We start from the raw sequence: 14,503 nt of genomic DNA, 5'->3' as shown, positions 1-14,503 counted from the left end.
TATATTAAATAATACAAATTCTAAAACATTTTAATTGGACATTCACACAGTTGTAATAATTAATGTAAATGAGCATTGCCTACAAAGCAAAGTACATCTGCTGGTGAGTTGTGCAGATGATGCTCAGACTTTGGCTGAGGCTGTGTATGTCCCAATACTCACTTGATCACTGGGATTCACTAATGAAAGCCACATCACACCTACCCACTTAGACCTTCAAGAGGCAGATCCAGGAGCTAGCTGGCCTTGAACAGCATGTAGAGCACAGGTAGTGTGGCTATAAATGTCACACAAGTGACCAGTGTGCTGTAGACGGTGTTCCTGTTACCTTGAACTTTTAGCCTCTGCTCCATGTCAGACAGGGCCAACACCACACTCTGCTGTTCCAGCAAGGAGTTGAGCAGAGCCCCATCTGCTGGCTCCACCAAGCGTGGGTGTGCTGTGGCTTTTGCAAGCTGAACCACCCCAGCCATTTGGTTGCAAGTCTTTTCCAGGCCATCAAGTTGCTCTCGTAAACCCTCTAGACAGGAATGGACCTGCCGGGAATGACTGAGCTGCTCTTTCAAGGCAGCTGAAAGAACATCTGTGTCTTTGTTTCGGGTGGGGGAAGTACCTGCCAGTGACCCAGAGCCTTGGCCCTGCCCAGCATGCACCAGGCTCCTCAGGTCTACCATGAGGTCTTGGAGGTCCCTCTGCTGGAGGGAGTAGCTAGACGCCTGTTCACGGATAGCCTCCTGGAGACTCACAGGCCCTTTCTGTGCCTCCAGGAGTAAAGCCTTTAGCTCCTGTAGCCGAACACGGTTGACATATGTGGAGCCAGCCACACCAATCAGAGCTCCCAGGACTGACCCAATGAGGGACCAGTTCTTGGTCCTCTCGGCTCTTGCACGCTCCTTCTCATGACTCTCACGCACAGCTGCAGAAAAAAGGGAGAACTTCTCACGTTCAGAGTCTTCTGCACGCATGTAGGCCATGCGGAGCCTCTTCTCCTCCTGTGGAAACAAAGCATGTACTGAATGATGAAGGCCACATAAATCTGGCCAGGTGTAGGAGTAAAAGAACAGGGAGTGTAGAAGTAGTGTCATGATCTTCCCATCTGGATAGTCTTGGGTCTGGCCAGAAGTGCACTGATGTTTCCCAAAGGTGTGTATAGGAAATGATGTGTCTGGAGCTGCCTGGGCTGGTCCCTCCAGTCATCTGGGTCCTAGAATGTCAATCAACCCCAGTACCCAAGAGGAAAGACATGGACAGGCTCTGGAAGCATGGGGCCCTGTCCCTCCACAAGAGCTTCTGGTTCACCTCTTAGTTTCTCTATAATTTCCAGGTTAGGGGTCCTGTGCAGGTGAGAAAAGGCTACTTCATAAGAGGCCTACCTGCAGCATCCTGTGCTCCAGAGTAGCCAGTTCCAGGTACTGGTTATCTTCCCTAGAGACACGGTCCAAGCGGTCCCTCACCTCCTTCAGCTTAGCTTGCTGAACTTCCAAGTCTTCCCGAGCCTCTCGGACAAGCCCACGAGCCACCATGAATACTTTCTCAGCCTGCAGAGAGAATAGCAGAGGTCATCAGTCCCCTCTCTCAACACCCACACTGTCTCAGCTCCTTTGTCAAAAAGACAGTGGCTAAGAGGTCAATGGGGTGTCAACAGCAAAGGGCAGAAACGGTCCTTTTGGTGTTCCTCCTGGCTCACCCAGTGGTATAGCCCTGGGCCACACCCCTCCAAAGCCCCAGATTTATCCGTTCAAGCAGAAATAATGTGCCTTAAGAAAATTGAAAGTAACTAACAATGCAATACATGCTGTGTCCACTAAATCCAGCCAACTCTTGTCTGATACAAACCACAGTAGAACACATGTTCTTACATTGTTTCCCATGTGTTACCTTATGTATGCCTCAGGACAAGGCCATCAAAGGCATTGCTACAAGTCTCCAGTTTATAGACCAGGAAAGTCCAGCTTGGCCAAGATCACAATGTCCAAAGAGAGAAAGCAATATGCCTCAAATCCTCAGGTCCTTCCTGCCTTGCTACAGTGCTTTGGGCCTAAGCAGGAGTGGAATCAGAGGTGACAATGAATTTCTGCTGCTACAAAGGACTTCAACCACAGGCAGTTCTCAGTGCCCTCTACCTTCACACAAAAGGCAGCAAATCACAGCCCCCTTGCCAGGAAGTCTCACCACTAACCCTCCCAGTCTGTGAAGGAATGTTTATTGGCCTATATACAGAATGTATATTAATGATCACGGACTTACTGGCACACAGCAAATATTTTCAGGGAGATTAGGAAGCACAGTTACATAGAGACCTTCATCCCAGAAGTGTCAGACCCAGGTTTCCATGCAAAAATAAGTCAAATCCTTCCACCAGAGGTGTTTAAGAAAAGGCAAGTCTGGCCAGGTGTAGTGGCACACACCTATAACCTCAGCAACTTATGAAGCTAAGGCAAGAGGAACACAAGTTTGAGACCAGCCTGGGCAACTTAGTAAGACCCTGTCTCAAAATAAAAATAAAAAAGGGCTGGGGGTATAGTTCAGTGGTAGAGCACCCCTGGGTTAAATCCTCAGCACCAAAAAAGTAAATAAATAATAATAAATAAAAAGTACTGGGGATATAGCTCAGTTGTAAAGCAGCCCTGGGTTCAATCCACAGTACCAAAAAAAGAAAGAAAGAAGGGTGTCGGGGTTTCGGCCGGACCCCTGGCCCTAGGTGGAGCCTGGCCAAGATGGCGCCTGGCAAGCTGCCAGTGCAGTTGAAAAACTGCTATTCTGCACGCAAACAACTAACTTCACCTTGAGGAAGTCTCAGTAATTGGTCAGGGCCTCTGCATGATTCTTGCGTGATTCTTAGGTGCTTCAAGTTATACCCATATACGTCTATCTTCTCCCCACATATCATGAATATTCTAATTAGTTGATATAACCTATATAAGTGACAATAACTTCCCTAAAAAAAAGGAAGAAGAATCTGCTGTTAATAAAGAAGTTTGCCACCAAAAAAAAAAAAAAAAAAAAAAAAAAAAAGAAGAAGAACAAAGAAAGAACTGAGAGGATGGGGGTGCGTGCAATAAAAGGGCTGAAAAGAACCAGGTGTCATGTCTCTCTGCGGGCGGGGAGCGCGACAGAAGGGCAAATCTGGAGTGTTTTCCCAATACCAGCATGTGGCTGATAACTTACTTGGTAATAGCCAAAATGCCCCATTTCCCAAATTGAAGGGCCAGGCCAACGACCCCAAGTCCCCTACTCACCTCAGTCACATTTCCCTGGGCCTCTTGAACCTCATTAAGTCCAACAAACTCTTCATATCTGTCCCACCAAGTCTTGGCTGTAGAGGTTGCCCGTTGCTGAATGTTGTGCCCTAGGGCTCTTCCCAGGGCTGGGAGGCGGTGATACAGCCCAAGGGCCGCCTCCTCTTGTCGCTTCTCCCCAGGCTGGCTAGGGCCTGGGCTGCAGAGAGTCCTGGTCACAAAGAGGTCCCTTCCAAGGAGACCCCTTCGCACCAATATGTGGGGTACATCCATGATGTGCTGCATGGCAAACACAGGGCTACACCCCATCATCAGGTGATCTACAAGGAGGACATCAGACAGATGAGCTCACAGCTAAGAAAGGGTGGACATTAGTTAGGTCTCAAGGCCTAGGGACAGTTTTGAACAGACTCACTTCCACTAAAATTATCTAAACCAAGTACTACTCTGTTGGGTTCAGAGACTACAGCCCTGTGGCAAGAGAATGGTCAGGTTTCCCCCTGTGTCTCCTGAACAATGGAACACATTTGGGGTAAAGCTCATGTAAGACATCATGTCTTCCATGTTCCTCCATGACACTACCCAAAACAGACCCTCCCACCTCCTTGCATCCCTCAGGTATCTTTGATGTGACCTGGATAAGAATTTTAGAAGCCAGTTTTCTGATAATGTCAAAGAAAGATCCCAAACCTGAGTTGTGTCCATTAAACAAAAGCCCCACAAAGACTCATGGAGACTCCCTGGGAAGTGATGGAACTGAAGGCAATTCAGAAAAGATTAAGACCCAGAGTCATTTCTGGAAAAGACTCTCACATTCAACTTCCTAGACTTCTGAAGCCATCTTCACATTGGGTAAGCAAAGTTTCAATTACATGCAAGGACACAAGGACACAGGTTATTCATGTCCCAACAAAGAAAACACTCAGCTCTCTTTTGAGAAGATAATTCCAGGGGAAGAAAAAAATCTGCTTTATCCAAAGAGAAGAGCTTTTCTTAGGTTCACACCAAGACTTCTCCTACCATCTAATTCAACCAGGCTACCAAGTCCCAGTCTCACATTTCTTGCTTTCCATGAGCTTTTTCCTTCCTCTCCAACCTCAGCTACTGCTCAACAGGTTAGGCTTCTCTAGTTTCCTTTTTAGCCTTGCTTCAATATTTGGGTCCTAGCAATGCCTACTTCCCCTACAACGAGTCTTCCAGTATCCAGAGGCAGGACTTGCCCCAGTCCAAGAACAGCAGTGATACTGAGGGCACCAAAGAGTGGGTAGGTTACCCATATTCTCAGGAAAACCTGGCACCTTCTTCTGGCCAAACCATTTCAAAACCCCTAAGCACTGATCCTAGCTGTCAGAGTGACATCTGGTGGCCAAATAACCAAGTCAGACAGAGAAAAGCAGGAGTTAAGCACAGAAAGACTGAGGGAGATACATCAAGTGCAGAACAGAAAATGGCTTCCTGATATAGGGTGATATGAAACAAAGACCTGCCCACAGCATCCCAGCCTCCACCTTATCATCTGTGAAGAAGTTCAGGCCCTCCTGAAAATTAGCCTCATGGGCAGGACATGTCTTCTGGTCAGAGTGGATCCAAGCTGAGAGTCACAAAAGGGGACATCCCCGTAACAGTGGTTCCAAGCTGTGCTGCACAGGAACCCCTAACTTCATTCATAAGGCTGGAGATCATGCCCAAGGAAGAGCACATCCATGCACAGTGGATGGGTGAGCCTCACAAGCCTCAATGCCAGTGCCCTCAGCACACACACCATGCCCCCACCACAGTCCTGCTAGTGTAGCCTTCATCAAAGCAAGCAACAGCACTGCACCCCACCCACTCTCTTTCCCAGCAACACTTGGCAAAAAGGGGTCATTACCTAGACTATCACTACTCTGTCCCCTCCCCTTTTCTTGATCCTACTCCATAATCAAGGCTGTTCCCTGTAGATCCCTAACCAACTTGTTAGGTTCCTATTTCTGCTTCTCAAATTTCTTCTCCAGCCTCTGCAACTTTCAACACCCTCTCATTCTGAAATCACTGCCCTCTCAGCTTCCTCCAATGTGCTCAACCTCTGGCAGAGGCCCACTGTCGGACCCCAAGACAGCCATCCATCCCTGGGAGAGATGATAGCTACAGCCTCCAATGCAATCTCAGTTTCCTCCCCTGCCTTCCACGGACTGTTCTCCATACAGCAGCCCAAAGGTCTATTAACATGTGAGGACAAATCACATCCCTCAGCTCCCAGCTTACCTAGCATGAACCCCAGGCCTAGAAGCAGCTAACAAGCCTCTCAGCCCTTACCTTCTTTCTTCTCTCCATCACTGTACTCTGCTCCAGCCACCTTGACATTCTAAGCAGATTCTGTTGCAGGTTCTATGCCCTGCCACTCCCCCAACCTAGGCCTCTCTTCCTCAATAAATCTCCGTGGCATACCCTGACGGTATGCTCATAGCTCACCTCTCAGTGGTCACTCCTTCCACGGTCATCTTTCCTGCTTCATTTTTCTCCATTAGACATCCATTTCCTAACTAGAACATAAGTTTGGTGACACAGGGACTTCATGAAGAAATATGTCAATAACATGTGGAATTTCTTCTCCACTCCAGTCTCTTCTCCCAGCCTCTCTAGCCCATCCAAACCCCTGGCTTGTCTCTCAGTCCTCACCACTTAGGTGTCTTCCAGACCCTTCAACCAGTAAAGGGAAGAATTGCTGGCAGAGGTAAAAGATGGAAAGCACCTGAGGTTGTCTAAAACTTGAAAAGCAGTCTGTGCATCCCAGAAGTAGAAGCAGACAAGGGTAGATGGAAGACAGCCTGGACAGATGGGCAGAGGCTCAATTAAACAGGTGAGGACAAATCACATCCCTCAGCTCCCAGCTTACCTAGCATTCCTATGGGCCAAGCTTGGAATCTTGCCCCTCCAAATTCATTCTCACACTCCATCTAGATTACTGTCTCCTGCCAACTGCCCTTTCCTCAACAGCTCTGTCATCTGTACCTTATCCTCATTCACAATTGAAGGTCTACTTCATTTCTCACCAAGAAAATATGAATTTGGAACTTCCAACAAACTCCCATCACACCTTCCAAATTGCCAGTTTCTGCTCCATTTCTCTTTCTCTCTTCCATTTTTGTTTTTTTGTTTGTTTGTTTTTGTTCTGTTTTTTGTTTTCGTTTTTTGGGGGGTTTTTTTGGTGGTAGTATAAGGAATTGAACCCAGGGGCACTCTACCACTGAACCACATCCCCAGTCACTGTTATTTATTTTGAGACAGGGTCTCACTAAGTTGTCCAGGCTGGCCTTGAACTTGATGATCTTCCTGTCTCAGCTGCCAAAGCAGCTGTGATCACAGGCATATACCACCACATCTCAGGAAATTGCTTTGTTTTTTTTCTATGGGATATTTTTTGGGTACCAGGGATTGAACTCAGTGGCACTCAACCACTGAACCGCATCCCCAGCCCTATTTTGTATTTTACTTAGAGACATGGTCTCACTGAGTTGCTTAGCACATCACTTTTGCTGATGCTGGCTTTGAACTTGTGATCCCCCTGCCTCAGCCTCCGGAGTCACTGGGATTACAGGTGTGTGCTACTGTGCCCAGCTTGGGCAATTGCCTTTTTTTTTTTTTTTTTTTTTTTTTTTTTTCAGTGCTGGGGATCGAACTCAGGGCCTTGTGCACGCAAGGCAAGCACTCTACTGACTGAGCTGTCTCCCCAGACCCGGCAATTGCTTTTTGATGAGGGTACTATAATAATTCAATGGAGAAAAAATAGTCATTTCAAAAATGGTTTTGGGCTGGAACAGTAGCCCACACCTATAATCCCAGCAACTGAGAAGACTGAAGCAGGAGGATCATAAGTTCAAGGTCAGCCTCAGCAACTTAATGAGACCTTGTCTCAAAACAAAAATAAACAGGCCTGGGTATGAAGCTCAGTGATAAAGTACCCCTGGATTCAACCCCCAGTATTCCCCAACAAAAATGGTGTTGGAACAAATGCAACAAAAGAATTAATTTGAACCTGTATGTCACAATATATAAAAAAAATTAACTTGAAATATATCAAAGACCTAATTATAGGAGATCAAACTACAAAAATCTCAGAAGAAAATAAGCACTGACTTCTTAGATGTGATACCAAAACCACAATAATCAAAGTTAAAAAAAAAGAAAAAGAATTGGACTTCACCAAATGAAAACTTTTGTGCTTCAAAAGACATTATAAAAGCCAGGCATGGTGTCACACGCCTGTAATTCCCGCAGCTCAGGAGCCTGGGACAGAAGGATTATTAATTCAAAACCAGCCTCAGCAACTTAGTGAGACCCTATCACAAAATAAAATATGAAAAGGGCTGGAGAGGAGCTGGGTTATGGTTCAGTGGTAAAGCGCTTGCCCAGCACGTGTGTGACGCTGGGTTTGATCGTCAACACCACATAAAAATAAATAAAATAAAGGTATTGTGTCCATCTACAACTAAAAAAGTGTTTTTTTAAAAAAAGGGCTGGGGGTGTGTCTGAGGTTAAGCACCTCTGGGTTCAATGCCCACTACCAAAAAAAAAAAAGACACTATCAAGAAAGGAAAAAGATAGGGTCTAGGAGTGTAGCTCAGTGGTAGAGCACTTGCCTAGCATGCTTGAAGTCCAAGGTTTGATCTCCCAGCATCGCCAAAAAAAAAAAGTGAAAAGATAATTTATAGAATGGACTCCCATCTCTCTTGATTCTCAGGACAAAGACTCTATTCTTCTAGGGAAGACCAACACAGGCCCAGGTCCCATTCTCTCTCCCTCCTCAGACATTGCTCAACAATTGATGTGGCACTCACTTCAGCAACTATCCCATTTCTCTGCTCTTTACACCATACTCTTTGACAGACTGCCTGAACTCACCATCTCCACTTGTTTGCCTCCTGTTCTCTCACAAACCCTCTCTGCTCTGACCCTCATTCCCACCAAGCCACTGAAACTGCACTTGTCTGGGTCACCACACTACTAAATTCAATGACAAGTTTTCTAGTGCTCATCTCATTTGCCCTGTCAGCAGTCTGTGCCTCGTAGTAGCACCCCGCTTCCTTCAATCACTATTTTCACTTGGCTCCTAGTCACCCACTCATCTCCCTAACCTCTAAACATCTGTCTCAGGGATCAGTGTTCACACTTCTTCTTTCCCAGGGCCTTGTACTTGCAAGGCAAGCACTCTACCAACTGAGCTATCTCCCCAGCCCTCAGTGCTCACACTTCTAATACAGCCTTTTAAAAGGCTATGGTTGGGAGCGGGGCAAGAATGGAGGAAGGAGGGACTGTATAGAGGGAAAAGAGGGGTGGGAGGGGTGGGGGGGAAGGAAAAAATAACAGAATGAATCAAACATCACTACCCTATGTAAATGTATGATTACGCAAATGGTATGCTGTTACTCCATGTACAATCAGAAACAACATATATCCCATTTGTTTACAATAAAATAAATTTTAAAAAAAATTTAAAAAAAAAAAAGGCTATGGTGCCAGGTATAGTGGCGTACACCTGTAAACCCAGTGGCTCAGGAGGCTGAGGCAGGAGGAGCACAAGTTCAAAGCCAGCATCGGCAAAAGTGATGTGCTAAGCAACTCAGTGAGACCCTTTCTCTAAATAAAATTAAAACATATGGCTGGGGATGTGGCTCAGTGGTCGAGTGACCCTGAGTTCAACCTCCAGTACCCCCCCCAAAAAAAATAATAAAATAAATAAATAAAAAATAAAAAGGGCTGGGGATGTGGCTCAGTGATTAAGTGCCTCTGGGTTCAATCCCTGGTCCAAAAATAAAAACGTTACGGTGCTGGGTGCTCACTTCAGCAGTATAAAATTGCAATGAAGATTAGTATGGCCCCTGTGCAAGGATGACACACAAATTCATGAAGCATTCCATACTTTTCTACTATGTATAACTATAAAACTCTAATTTCAAAAAAGAATACTAATGAAAATTATGCCTATGGAATAAATAAAGTTAAGTCTTGATGCACTGGGTTGATAGATCATTAGTAGCCCTATTTAGATAACAAAATAACACATGCCACAAGGTGTTTTGAATGATTAAATTAAATCTGTTAGATCTGTACCTGGCAGAACAAAGTGATAAGTGGTAGCAATTGTTATTATTGATTATAATCAGAACAAATAAGCACTTGATGTTTACAGGAACTATGTTCTTCCAATAAAACTGTCAAGTGAGTTTAAAAAAAAATACTATGGAGCTGAAGTGAAGTAGTAAGAGTGCTTACCTAGCATGTTCAAGGCCTTGTGTTCAATAACCAGCACTGTTTAAAAAAAAAAATACATATATACATATATATACATGTACACATGTCCACGCATATTTTATATACGCACATGGAAATGCTTTTAAAAATGATTGTGGTAATGTCAGCACAGCTTTGATTATACTATAATCTATGGTCTGTACATATTAAATAGGCTAATTGAATTGTTAATTGATATAAATTATATATCAATAAAGCCAGTATAAAAAAAAAAAAAAAGAGCTTGAATTGGGGTATAGGTCATTGGCAGAACATCTGCCTAGAATGCAAGTGCCTAGAATGCTGGGTTCAATCTCCAGCACCTCAAACACAAAAATAAAACTATACTGACTTCTCTAGTCCAGACCTCTCCTCAGGATGTAGGCTTTTTTAATCAAACTGCCCAACCCTTATCTCTGCTTAAAAACTAACAGGGTGGAAGGCGGAATGTAGCTCAGTGATAAAGCATAGGCTCAGTGTGCTCCAAGACCCTGGGTTTGATCCAAGAACCACAAAAAAATGAAATCTATTGGTAATCTCATCTTCCCCTCTTGTTTTGGCTATGACCAAAATACCTGATGAGAACAACTTAGAGGAAGGAATATTTATTTTGGCTCATAGTTCCAGAAGTTTCAGTCCATAGTTGGCTGGTTTCATTGCTTTGGGCCTGGAATGAAACAGAACATCATGGCAGAAGGACATGGTGGAGGAAAGCTGTTCAGCTCATGACAGTCAGGAAACAGAGAAGCAGGAAGGGAACTGGGACAAGATACAGTCTCCAAGAGAATGCCCTTAAAGATCTACTTCCTCTGATCATGCCCGACCTGCCTATAGTTTCCACCTCCTCCCAATAGTCCCTTCAAATTATTAATCCATCAGATGGATGCATCCACTGATGAGGGTAAAGCCTCCATGATACAATCATTTTCCAAAAGTCCCACCTGTGGACATTGCTGTGCTGCCTTCAACACATGAGTTCTGTGGGGACATTCCAGATCCAAACCATAAAGTCTCCCAAACTGATTTTTCCCATAACCTTCTCCATCTTAGTTGATGACAATCCCAAGTCCAAATGCTCAGGTTGAAAACCTCACATCCTCCAAAACTCCTCACTTTCTCTTCTACCCTGACATCTAATCTATCAGTAAAGTCCCATTCTGGGATCACTACTCCTCTTATCTCTGCTAGTACTACCAAGTGGTCCCAATAACCAACATCCCTTGCCTGGATTATCCCAAGAGTCCCTTGACAGGTCTCCCTACTTCTACTCTAAACCTTATAAACTGACAACAGAGCAGCCAGTGGTCCTTTCAAAACACAGGTGAGACCATGTCTCTGCACAAACCCTGCAACAGTTCCCCATTTCTCTCAAGGTAAAAATCAAAGTCCTTTCCATAGCCTACAGAGGATCCATCCCGGGCTCTCACTTCTTTCTGACCTCGTTTCCTACTATTCTCCCTTTCCTCACTCTGCTCCAGTCACATGGACCTTCTTGATCCTAGAAAACATGAGACTAAGGATTGTCCCAACCCTTAGGTGACCAGCTGATCATGGTCAGCACTGCTTGCTCCTTGGACTTCTTCAAGTTCTGCTCAAATATGAACTCCTGGGGAGGTCTCTTTGTGGCCACCCTATCAGAAATGGCCATCCCACTCTTACCCCAACACTCAGTGCCTACTTTTCCTGTTTTCTTTTTCTCCTAGAATATCTCATGAACTATGATATGTATTTCACTTATAATCTTTGCTTATAGTCTGTCTCACTAGAATGTCAGTTATGCCAGCACAAGAAGTATTGTTCACTGCTGAATCTCCAGGGCCTAAAAACATACTCAATAAAAGTGCAATGGATGAATAAACAGAATTCACAAACAAGTGCATGCCTGATTATCTTATAAAACCCAAACTCCTTGCAATGACTTCCAAAGCTGTAGGATCTGGTGACTTGGACCCCACACACACACACACTTCTGCCACCTCCCTATCTCCCTCCAGTAACTATTTTCTTCGGTTCCAGAAAAGCGCCTTGCACGTGCACTCCCCTCTACCTGCAGTGCTCTTTCTTCCTGTGCACAATTGCAGGCCTGGAGCATTCTGGTCAGGTACCCTTTCCGGGGACCCCTCCACCCCCCGGGGAAAAGACCCTTCCCCCTTGTACCTGGCGCACCTAGTCGACTGCACCGGAGCTGTAACCCAGACCGAGCGTCTGCCACTCAGTTGACCTCTGACCCGTTAGCGCCTGCCCCTGGAGAGCCGCATCCTGTAGCAGGAGGGCAACTTCCTGACTAGGACCCAATCATCGGGCCCTCACCGCGGTATAGGAACAGGAGGTGGGACCCGGAACTCCGTTTCCGGTTTAAGAGCAAAGTCTGGGGTAGGGGCGGTAGGCGCCATGTCCGGCCGCGAAGGTAAGTGTGTCCGGACAGCGGGGATGGCGGGGAGGGACCGGACGGCGGGGACAGGCTGAACGTGCTCATGTCGTCTACAGGTGGCAAGAAGAAGCCCCTGAAACAGCCTAAGAAGCAGGCCAAGGAGATGGATGAGGTGAGGACGTATTCCGAGGCGCGGACGGGGCGGGCACGGAGAGACAGGGAAACCCGCCTGGAGTAAAACTGTTTTGCCTCTCTAGGAAGATAAGGCTTTCAAACAGAAACAAAAAGAGGAGCAGAAGAAACTTGAGGAGCTAAAAGCGAAGGCCGCGGGAAAGGGCCCCCTGGGTAAGTGAGGGCCGAGGGACGCTTAAATGGGACACATACCCGGGCATATCTGTTCCCTGTCTCATTGGTGAACTGCGAGGTCTCAGTTCCTGGTCTCCTCTACTGTTCTAGCCAATCTTAGATTTGCAGCAGTAGGAAGGAACGCGAGCCAGAATAGAAGTCCTTAGCAAAATCTTGTACAGATTTAGCACCCCTTATCTGAAAAGAAATCTTATCTTCCAGGCAGTCTTGGACTTTCAGTCCCTAAGAAATCTGCAGAAATTTACCCCAGACACAGATTCATACAGTTAGGTTTATGAATATCTCTCACACTTTCTTGCCCCAAATTTGTAACTCATGCTACTGGTTGTGTTATTTTGTGTTTCTTGGTACTGAGGATTGAACACAGTGTTGCTCTATCACTGAGCTACATCCCCAGCCCTTTTTGCTTTTCATTTTGAGGCAGGGTCTCCCTAGGTTGCTCATTCTGACCTCAAAACTTGTGATCCTTCTGCCTCAATCCCTCAAGTAACTGCTATCAGACATGAGCCCCCATGCCTAACTTTATTTATTCTTTATAATGCTACTCAACTAATAACTTTTACTTACTATTAATATTTTTTGTAATAAATGATTCCTCAAGTCCAGGTTCCTTAGAGTGCTGTTGTTCCATATGCTTTTCTAGCCTAACCAGGAACATCATATGAAAGGACTGTGGTATAATGTGGCAATATAGATTTAGAAATCAGACTACTGCGGTTGGAATTCTGGCTTGTCACTTACCAGTTATAACCTTGAACAACACCAAATATGAAGACTTTAATCTATAAAGTGGGTGCGTGGCAAGAGAATTATTGAGCTAATCTGTGAAGTACACACACAACATTGTGGAAGAGTACACAGCTCTTGCTGGGACCTCTGCCTTAACCTCATTCTGCCTTTGCCCAGAATAGATGGTATCAGTAAAGCCACTGTACATGCTTATGTCAGAATGAATTCCCAGGGTAAGAGGTAATCCTTACCAGGATCCACATCAAATTCAGTGGGCCATAAGAACTGTTTTTCCCTAACTGTGACTTTTCCTTTTGCAGCCACAGGTGGAATTAAGAAATCTGGCAAAAAGTAAGCTGTTTCTTGTGCCTGAAATGATGGTGACTGTTGATTCCATTCCTATTTAAACATCAGGACCCCCGCTGTGACATCTTTTGCCACCTATAGCTAGAATGAAGTGTTGCGTTGAAGTCTGTTGTAAATTTAAGAATAAACTTTTGTAAAAAAAAAAAAAAAAAAAAAAAGGCTTATTATCTCTTTAGTTTCATTCAGCCTTTCCTACCTCAGCAGTGAATTTAAAGTAGACCCATCCTAGAATCTTGCCAGAGTTTGCTCTTTGTTCTACTCTGAATTCTGTATCACTTGGAATTAAACAAGCTCATTTGAAAAGCTGTCATTGTGTAACATATATTCAGTGGAATGCCTTATTTGTGGTTAGTGGGAGAATTTACTTTGGAAAGGAAACAACCTGTCTTTATTATGATGTCCAAGTTACCATGTTTTGTTTTGTTTTTGCGGTGCTGGGGATTGAACCCAGGGCCTTGGACTTGCAAGGCAGGCACTCTACAAACTGAGCTATGTCCCCAGCCGCAGTTATCATGTTTTTACTGAGTAGTTCATCTGTTCATATAGTCTGCTATGTGCAGACACTGGGACATGTACCAGTGAACAGCAACTTTTTTCACATAACTCTCACCTGGCTTTTCATGTTGAATTCTTGTCTGAGTCCTACCATATTTTTCTTGCTAACTCCAACCTGTAGGAAAAAAACGGGACATTTCGGGGAAAGGGGATGTCTTGACCTCCTGAGCCTTATTCAAATCTATACAACCAACGCTTGGCACAAAAACACTCTTGCACTCTCAGAGGAATGAATGAATAACAGTCTGAGCAATTCTCATCCCCTCTAACACCAGCACAATACTCCTCAGGATCCTTTTTCACCTCAGATCTTTCCTCCCCAGCCAGACCAACTTCAAATGCTCACATTTGAAACATTTACTATTATAGAAGATGCCTGTTCACAACAGCTCCACTCATACTCCGCCCCCAACCCCGCTCTTCCAGCCTCCTCCCTTAGGGAGTCTCCCAGTAAGTGAAAGTTGTATCTGGCAGGGAGAACCTTGAGGTAAAAGACCACACCCCCTGAATGATGCCTGCCTCGATTCAAGCGCACACGGGCGAAAGTGAAGCCAAAAGCTCCTGCCCGGTTCTCCACACAGTGCAGGGAGGGGGCGCAGAAATGGGA

At 45.2% G+C, this 14,503-nt stretch overlaps 1 protein-coding gene, 1 long non-coding RNA gene and 1 pseudogene across 7 annotated transcripts; 2 read left to right on the top strand and 1 right to left on the bottom strand.

Annotated features, from left to right (window-relative positions):
• Positions 1-12: 12 nt before the first annotated feature.
• On the bottom strand, positions 13-11,740 carry Ccdc51 (coiled-coil domain containing 51). Of its 6 annotated transcripts, none has more exons than XM_047565431.1 (5): positions 11,667-11,731; positions 9,492-9,527; positions 3,240-3,559; positions 1,374-1,538; positions 13-992 (listed from the first exon to the last, which is right to left on the bottom strand). In XM_047565431.1, the coding sequence occupies exons 2-5, from the start codon at positions 9,496-9,498 to the stop codon at positions 237-239; spliced, it is 1,248 nt and encodes a 415-aa protein (XP_047421387.1). In that variant the 5' UTR covers positions 9,499-9,527; positions 11,667-11,731; the 3' UTR covers positions 13-236. The 6 variants fall into 6 exon arrangements, with proteins under 6 accessions (XP_047421387.1, XP_047421388.1, XP_047421392.1 ...); XM_047565432.1 differs by having other exon boundaries at positions 11,676-11,696; XM_047565436.1 differs by lacking the exon at positions 11,667-11,731 and adding an exon at positions 5,691-5,761.
• Positions 9,047-9,142, top strand: LOC124993823 (uncharacterized; annotated as a pseudogene).
• A 71-nt stretch (positions 11,741-11,811) lies between the features above and the next one.
• On the top strand, positions 11,812-13,499 carry LOC124993544 (uncharacterized). Its single transcript, XR_007110332.1, has 4 exons — positions 11,812-11,916; positions 11,997-12,052; positions 12,138-12,225; positions 13,296-13,499. It is a non-coding gene; the product is annotated as an uncharacterized LOC124993544 (long non-coding RNA).
• The last annotated feature ends 1,004 nt before the right edge of the window (positions 13,500-14,503 follow it).

The sequence above is a fragment of the Sciurus carolinensis genome, chromosome 9, assembly GCF_902686445.1.
Source record: "Sciurus carolinensis chromosome 9, mSciCar1.2, whole genome shotgun sequence".
NCBI classification, from domain to species: Eukaryota; Metazoa; Chordata; class Mammalia; order Rodentia; family Sciuridae; genus Sciurus; species Sciurus carolinensis.
Note: the sequence above shows the minus strand (reverse complement) of the source record. Positions and strands in the feature narration are given on the sequence as shown.

Bases quoted from the DNA above. Each gene is read 5' to 3' on its own strand.
- Ccdc51 (XM_047565431.1), bottom strand. The intron at 1,539-3,239 runs GTGAGTAGGGGA...TTCTCTCTGCAG, and splicing joins CCCAGGGAAATGTGACTGAG to GCTGAGAAAGTATTCATGGT. The intron at 993-1,373 runs GTAGGCCTCTTA...TTGTTTCCACAG, and splicing joins TGGAGCACAGGATGCTGCAG to GAGGAGAAGAGGCTCCGCAT.